Raw genomic sequence first — 8,458 nt, 5'->3', positions numbered from 1 at the left:
CCAATATTAAAAATAAATACAAAAACCTAAAACATAAATGGTATAAACAAAAAATAAATTTTAGAAATTCAAAAACCCAAAAAAAATTTGGGGTTTAATTAATTTGGGGTTTAATTATATAAAACCAAATTTATATACATAATTTGAGGGGATAGAAAAATTCAAAAAGAAAATAAGAGGGGCTGAAAAAAAAAAAGAGAAGGGGGACAAATTACCAAAAAAGCAAAACTAAAGACAAAAAAAAAAAAAAAAAAAAACCATAAAGGGGGGTGGGGAAAGGTTTCGAACCCAACACCTTTTCTTCCAAAAGGCTACTGTTCACACTCAACTCCTTTATTCTAGAAGGTAATAAGTTTATTTCTTAATAAACTTATTAAAATATATTTTAATAATGATTTTTAATAATAATATTACTTAAAAGTACACGTCGTTTCAATATCGTGCCACATGTCGATTAAAGAACTATTCAATCATATTTTAGTTTATTGGTAGATACCACCAAACATGTTTTATATTGATGTACTACACAACACTGTAAAACATGTTTGATAATGTATTGTCAAAATCTAGTAGTGTACAATCACCAAACATGTTTTATTGATGCTACAGGTCTTTGATCAAATGACCACCTGGAGCCTCTTTGGGGGTTATGGGGGAGAAGATGTTGGCTTGGAGACCAGGGATCGAATCTCAATTCTTTATGGTTTTGGACATTTACCTCTTCGAGCGTGTGTGCCGTGTTATCGCACCCTTGGTCTCCTGGGGTGCCTTCGGGTTCCAACCTCTAGTATACTGCCCGCTTGAATGTCACTGCTAGGGTTCAAGTCACTATCCAACTAAAATGCTGTTCTAAAAAAAAAAAGGTTTGATGTTACTGGTCAAAATAATATGAGATACTGGTCGATGTAACAATTTTTAAACTAATTTCCTAGGACTAAAACTTATAGAAACTTATTTGTATAACTAAATGATAAATGAAAATTACCAAAATAACGAAAAACTCTTGAAAACCATTAAATACTGTATAGTAAAAATAGTTGATGAGTTGGTGGCTCATTGGTGAGGTCTTTGACCTTGGGGAAATCCACCAGGGTTCGAATCTCATTGGCTACATTTGTGAGAGTGGATTATTAGTGGGGTTTCGAGAGTCCTGAGTTTCATCCTAGGCATGCGTGTTTCGAGCTCCGCATATTGCCCAATTGGATGTCAGTATGGTGTCTCGAATGTTAACTGCTAACTATTAATTATTAATTCGCTGTTAAAAAAATAGTAAAAATAAAATCATAAAAATGCTAAAAATCATAACAATATAGTCGTTATCGTTATTTTACACAGATATTAGACAAACGGAGTGAAATATATGCTACCGATAACTTTGAATCTTGGTTCGGTCACTAGCTGATTAGTGATAAAACCTAAGTGGCCTTGATCCAATCAGTGGCCGAGACCCCATCGATCTTCGTTTTGTTTTGATGTATTCTTTATGTTTACAACAAATTACAAAAGGGTCCTTATATTCTTTATTTTCATATAAATTATCCCTTTTAACCGATAATAACAACAACAATAGCAATAGGCATCTTTGAAATGACTATCATTGTCCCGAAATCCGTTAGCGGTGTTGAATTTGTTTGTTAAGCAACGTCATGTGCAAGTGGGGGATGATATTTTAGTTGATTAATATTTTCGTGTTTTATTTGGACTTTTATTAGTACGTGATAAATTAGTTGAAATTTTATATAGTTTCACATTGACATTTGATAGAATTGGCTATTAGCGTCCCAAAATCATCTTTTCCCTAGCGTTTGTTGAAATTTGTTTGTTAACCAATGTCACATGCAAGTCACGGAAGAATATTTTTGCTGATTAATTGTCCATGTATTGTTTTTCGATCTTTTAATCAAGACGTGACACTTAATTAGTTGAATGTCACAAATTTTCAATTTTGATAGAAATGGCTATTATCGTCCCAAAATCATCTTTTCGTTAGCGGTGTTGATTTTTGTTTGTTAACCCATGTTACATGCAAGTCACGGGAGAATATTTTAGTTTGATTAATTTTCTTTGTTTTATTTTTCGATTTGCTATTACCACGTGACAAATTAGTTGAATTTTACATATTTTCACTTTTGATCAACTAAATGTAACTAAGTAAGATGGCATCAAAAACCTACCCATGGACAATGGAATTGTGATTTCGTTATTAATATTTGAACACTTTAGTTTAAATATATTAAAAGATGTTTTGTTATTTTTGAAGAAATGGAGTTGGAATTATATGTTTGTGATCGAAAAAGGTTGTGAGAAAGTAAATTTAGAGCAATAAGCCAATAACTTAAATTCCATTGATTCATGAAATCTGAAAAAGATTTTTAAAGTACGAAAGATTTGACTAACAATGTAAAGTAGATAATGTTGTTGGGAAAATTAAATTCCGAACAAGCTCAAAAACTTGCCAACTGTTTCTATCTTCTTCCAAAAAATCGGAACAAATTAAATGAAACCTTTCAAGCTCGTTAATGGTGGCTTTGGTTCATATTTTTCACGATTTTCACCCCTAATTATTCAAATTCACCCCATTCAAGTGTATGAAATTTATTTCTATTAACTCAGCATCTAATAAGCCTAAATGTACTCAAATTGGTCCATGAGAATATGAGATCAGACTAAAATATTTACGAAATAGAAACAACTTGTCTCTTCATGAATTCATTTTAGAAAAACAATGCATTTTGAAAATTGCAGTCGTCTGTTGTAAGATACTCTATGTTGGACTCTAATACCAAAATGCAAAGATCTAATTTCGAGAATAGAATTAGTAGAGCTTTTAGTTTGATTAGCATTGAAGTTTATAAAGTGAGAAAGTGAAAAAGAATTGGAGCGAATAGATGATAAGTTACATGAGATGATAGGTTACATGTACAGTAGAACTAAGGGTAATGTCAATAGATGATCCACCTATTAAAAGAGAATTACATTTTATATTAATATATGATTGTAAGTTTAGGCCATATATACTAGTACGTTACCCGCGCAATGCGACGGTGGTCGTGGTGGAGACGGTGTGGTGGTGGGAGCGACTGTTGGTGGTGGGGCGGCGTTGAGTGATGTAGATAATTGATGTAAAGAGTTAATGTAAATATTTAAAAACATACAGGATTGATAATATAATTTAATTATTAAGGGTATATTAAATAATTATCTCATGTAACTTTTAAAGAGGGGGTTGTTCACTTGTTTGTAATCAAAAAGTTAGATTAAGAGATAAGAGTATTTTGAGTATAAAAAAGTGTTGAATTTTCTAAAATATGATAGGTCAGTGTGCTTTATAAGAGGTTATTAGATAGATACTGTTTTAGGATGACCCAACCTCACTCGTTACGTTCCACATATAGAAAGTACCTGACCCATATCTTTTACATGACCGTCCATTTATTCACCTCTCTACAGAACTGAAAAAGCAGGAAATCTATATCGATATCTAAAAATTTGAATTAATTCACAAGTTCTACTTGAAAAGTGTTTCTATTATTTAAGATAAATCCAGTCAAATTCTAGGAATGAAAGATCATTTCCAACTACATTATCTAACAGACATAGTAGATTGGTGGCATTATGTAGTAGTAGCAAAATCAGACAGCCTACATTACTTGTTCTCAAGGTTAAATGATTGGAGATTCAGCAGAAGTTCATCAGAGTTCAATAGCACACGGTTTTGAGATTTGCCTATTGTTTGAGCTATATCCCTTGCAGCTTCAATTTTTCTAAGTGCCACAAACGACTTGTTGTTAGCAATCGCCTCACCGATCAGCTGAGCACTTTTAGCTTCACCCTAGTGTTGAATAACGAATGTAAACACACAGTCAGTCTAGGCGCACCAACAAATCATAATGATAACATGTGCCATTTTGATATAATAATTTCTTGCAAAATGTCTAATGGTAGCAAAATAGACAGATAGGGTAATGGGTCAAACCGAGCTAGGTTGGATAATGTCTGCATTTTTGTTTTGACATTGATAAATTAGTTAAATATACTACAAGTTGTAGAAAGTGATTTAGGACGTTGTAGTCATACAAGAAACACTACAAGTGGTAGAAAATCAAGTACTCGGATGTCTTTGTAATGATAAATACATGTGAGTATCTATAACTTTTGTACAAACATTGCAGATGATATAGTTGAAATTTTCATGAGGCATTTCAAAGTGAATATCAGGAAAAAAAATCTAGTACGTTGAACTATTAACTCTTGACAAGTTTTTAGTAAATAAAATGCTTCGTTGAAAACACAACACATGAAAATTGGCCCAGACTCTAGTATTAATGGATATATCCCGATTTCTAATAAACTAAGATTAGCGGATTATGTAATCAACCTGGCCTGTTTTCTATGCAAAAAAATTACCCATTTTGGCGCTGCCATTTTACCATCTCTGAGATTTGAACTCTCTTGTGATGCACGTACGAATTTGTTCCTTTTTCTTAAAAAAGATATGAAGTATTTTGTAAAGGATGGAAGTGAAGAGAAATTGAGGATAAGTTTTGACCTGTGCTCTTATAATTGCACTTCGTTTTTCTTGCTCAGCTTTCTCAACTATAAACTTAGCTCTCTCAGCTTCTTGTGCTGCAACTTGCTTAGCTTCAATTGCATGTGTGAACTCTTTTCCAAAGGTTAGAGCTGTGATTGAGACGTCATCGAGGTTAATGTTAAACGAGGCAGCTCTGGAGATCAAAAGTCTCCGTATTTCACGGCTAACAGCCTGAGATTATAATCAAATTTAGTAACCCATATACAAATATAATTCAATTAAGATATGTGCATCATTGCCCATTGGATACCCAGATTTGAAAATTCTACATATACAAATATAATACGAGAGTGTGTTTGCGTATATTTATGAGTGTATTAGTCCAAACTAGAGGCAGAAACTTCAACCAAATTATAAATGAGTCAGTTCACATCATGGACTTATTGTTAATCTATAAAAGATCAAACTCAAACTAGTGAACTTGTTCCATTAGTTTTAGATGAAACCTGTCCAATGGGTCATTTGGGTCGAACGTCTCCAATACATTAAATCTCTTACATCAATATACTCCACAAATTACATTATTATAGAAATAGTAATAACTTTTAATCTTAATTTTAAAATTTATGACAAAAAGTGATCATGTAGACCCAAACAACCGCTTGAACCCAGTACACAGCTCGCCCAACCCACCCATTTTGCTACTTTTAGTCCAAACTATTAAAGACAAACTAGTCCTCTCTATCAATTACATATAGCAAGTTTTACATCACACACTGCCCTGTTTTAATAAACCATCACCATTCATTGTTAACTATTTAGCGATACAGTCAATGTTGCATGGGGTGGGCCGCTGGGAATCCTGCAACCAACCACGTATTTGAGTATGGGATATAGCAAGGATTAGAGCATAGAACCACCCCTGCTTCGAAGATTATGTCTTCCTTTTCAACAAAAAAATTTCATCAGACCTTTTTTGGTGACGAAAAAGTGTAAACACAATAAAATATCATGTCATTATGCTACAAAACAAGACTCTTATTACCAAAAAGTGAGAAAGGAATATTGATATTATCTGTTAAGACGAATAAAGAAGTAAATCAAAACTATAACAAATAACCAAAAGGAAGGTGAAATTTAGGAACCTCTCTCTGAGTGAGGAGCTGGCTAGCATTGTATTGCGCAACAACAGCCTTGAGAGTTTCATGGATAATTGAAGGCAGAACTCTCTCATTATAGTCTTGTCCAAGAGTACGATATATTGTAGGAAGCCGATCTGGCTCAGGCCTTACGAGGACTCGAAGACCAATTTTCACCTGAATACCAAACGAGAATTGGTTGTCAAAACTATAACAAACCAGTAAATACCAAACGAGAATTGGCTGTCAAAAATACAAGGACTTTGGGTCATGTTTTATTCAATTGGAACTAAATATTGAATACAACCTCATGATATACCAAAAAGTAAAAAATGAGAGGGCAACATGTGTGCAGCATATATTATTTCCCTTACTCTTATTGAAATTGATTTTACTCTTTGTCTTACTTCAATTAAGCCTAACATTCAAAGACTAATTTCTCTATAAAAATGTATCCACAATCATATCTCCCCCACCACATAAATAGCAGTATAGCACTATAAAATAATAATGCTAGAAAAAGGAAAATGATCAAACTAGCTTACCATTTGGAGGTCACGACTCCCTGAAGTACTCTCGACAAGATGTGGGCGAGCACGGACATCATAAATAATAGGCCTCTCCAGCCACGGAATAAGGACATGTGTTCCTTCAGGGTAAACCTGGCCATAAAATCAATATAATTGGATCCAATCTTTCATGCTTGCTCACATGATATCCACTTCGTCACATCGAAGATGAAACTATGCAGCTACAGTTTAGCACGCCCATATTCAGATTTGCGTTTATATCGAGAAGAAATAAAGATAAACAATAGATTATCATGATAGCTTTTGTCAATAAGACTAGTCTCTGGCTATGAAAAGAACACTTGGTGCAAGTATAGGATGCTGAAAGAGTGAACTTAGAAGTGAATGGAAGCACATGATTCATGATTTTATTTATAAACTATTTCGCTATAATATATAGGTCGATTCTAAATATTACTGGCCAAAAATGATACCGTGATAATGCAAACTAGGGGCAATAAGTACACGACCATTTCTTGTAAACAAGAAACATGACAAGTCTAAGAACAAACTAAGATAACAAAAATACAAATGAAACAAGAGGAACACCATGTAGCATGTTCAAGGCTAAATCTTTGAAACTTTAAACGAAACATATCGTCTATGTATTATATATGAAGGGTGAAAACCTTGTTCAATCAACATTTTTACCGAATACGATCCAAAATTTCCTCTACAGGCATGAACAATACAATATACAAGGCAAAACTCAAAACTAGATAATCAGGAACACCAAGAAACAGGGACTTTTTATACCTTGTCTTTCACACCAACTAAGCGATTAAAAACGATAGCCCTGTGACCTCCTTCAACGTTGTAAAGGACGTTAGAAGCAGTATAGAGGCCAGCGCCTCCAAGAAGTCCTGCTGTTATAAGAGCTTTAGCTCCTTTGTCCAATTTAGGAAATCTGTGCATCTTTCTATACAATTTGCAAAATATAGAAAGATCAAATTAATCATAATCAGACAAAATATGTATCAAAACACAAAAACATACGCTGATTGTAGGTATGAGCTTAAACGGACGAGTGATCATTTCAAATACAGAAATATATAATTACTATACATAAAAACGACATATCATTGCGCATTGCATCATAAGTAATGATTATTGAATCTAAATCTAAATATTAAATATATTATGAATATACAAAACCTTAAAATTTGTTCCGGCGTTGTCCTTTTTTGTCGGAGATGGTGAACAGAGTTTGAAGAAAAGGGGGGGTTTTGAGGTTTTAAATACGTGATCAAGTTTTTCTTTTCTTTCCTCAACTTTCGGAGTACACCTATTTTTCTTTCGTTTATTATTTATTTATTTTTTTAAGTTATCTGCAGTTGTTTTTTTTTTTTTTAGAAATTATCACAAATCGTCTTTGTGGTTTGCTTAATTCGCCCTTGACTTTTTTTGTATCACTAAGTGTCCCTGAGCTTTTTTATTTCATTATCAGACGTCCCTGCTACAAACATCCATCCATTTTTAGCCATTAAGCCCCTCAAGTGCTTGCTACATGAGGGTAAAATCGTCCATCCACACTTAAAACAAACCACAGGGACCTTTTTTGTATATATATATTTCTAAGAAAACCCTTTTTTTTCGTACGTTTGTTTCAACCCTTCCCTGTATGAATATCTATAACAAAGATCTAACCACCAAGAACCCAATCATTATATTTGAACCCATATCTAATAATCAAATTATATATCTCATCTTTATCCATAAATTCACAATGAAAACATAAACTCAATCCTACAAAAACACATGGCAAAGGAAAAGAGATCTATATATACACAGGCTGCATTCATAATCGAAGCAAAGCCAGATAGATGTATCTAATCTTCCTAAATACCTTTCAAAAATTATTAAAGTTAATTATATATATAATAGTAGTAGATAATAATAATAATAATAAAACAAATCCACCGCCGCCACCGCTAAGTCAATTGTTGGTGACCAAACAACGACTGTCGTCGCCACCGCGAAGTACAATTGCAGGTGAGCAAACAACCACCGCTGTCGCTAAGTACAGTTGCCGGAAATCGGTTTCCATGGCATCTGAAACCATTATCTACGTCGGAATCATTGGATTAAAAAACCCTCCTCATCTTCACACAAATCCATTATTATCAACATCTTTTTTTATATTAACACACGAGGTGAAACGTCATCCTTTCCTTTTTTAGCCAGGACTTTCCGATCGTATTTTTCTTTTAAAAAATATA

At 33.4% G+C, this 8,458-nt stretch overlaps 1 protein-coding gene across 1 annotated transcript; it reads right to left on the bottom strand.

Annotated features, from left to right (window-relative positions):
* Positions 1 to 3,512: 3,512 nt before the first annotated feature.
* LOC122580988 (prohibitin-1, mitochondrial-like) lies at positions 3,513 to 7,503 on the bottom strand. The gene is made up of 6 exons (XM_043753132.1): positions 7,395 to 7,503; positions 6,996 to 7,158; positions 6,216 to 6,332; positions 5,677 to 5,847; positions 4,550 to 4,762; positions 3,513 to 3,832 (listed from the first exon to the last, which is right to left on the bottom strand). Exons 2-6 carry the CDS (start codon positions 7,152 to 7,154, stop codon positions 3,647 to 3,649), a joined length of 846 nt encoding a protein of 281 aa, XP_043609067.1. The 5' UTR covers positions 7,155 to 7,158; positions 7,395 to 7,503; the 3' UTR covers positions 3,513 to 3,646.
* Positions 7,504 to 8,458: the final 955 nt, after the last annotated feature.

The sequence above is a fragment of the Erigeron canadensis genome, chromosome 9 (genome assembly GCF_010389155.1).
Source record: "Erigeron canadensis isolate Cc75 chromosome 9, C_canadensis_v1, whole genome shotgun sequence".
Taxonomy (NCBI): Eukaryota; Viridiplantae; Streptophyta; class Magnoliopsida; order Asterales; family Asteraceae; genus Erigeron; species Erigeron canadensis.
The sequence above is the reverse complement of the archived record's forward strand: the minus strand, read 5'-3'. Positions and strand labels throughout refer to the sequence as shown.

Bases quoted from the DNA above. Each gene is read 5' to 3' on its own strand.
- LOC122580988 (XM_043753132.1), bottom strand. From the start codon at position 7,154: ATGCACAGATTTCCTAAATTGGACAAAGGAGCTAAAGCTCTTATAACA. The intron at 4,763-5,676 runs GTTCCTAAATTT...TTATAATCTCAG, and splicing joins AGCTCCTCACTCAGAGAGAG to GCTGTTAGCCGTGAAATACG. The intron at 3,833-4,549 runs GTCAAAACTTAT...ATTCAACACTAG, and splicing joins GTGCAATTATAAGAGCACAG to GGTGAAGCTAAAAGTGCTCA.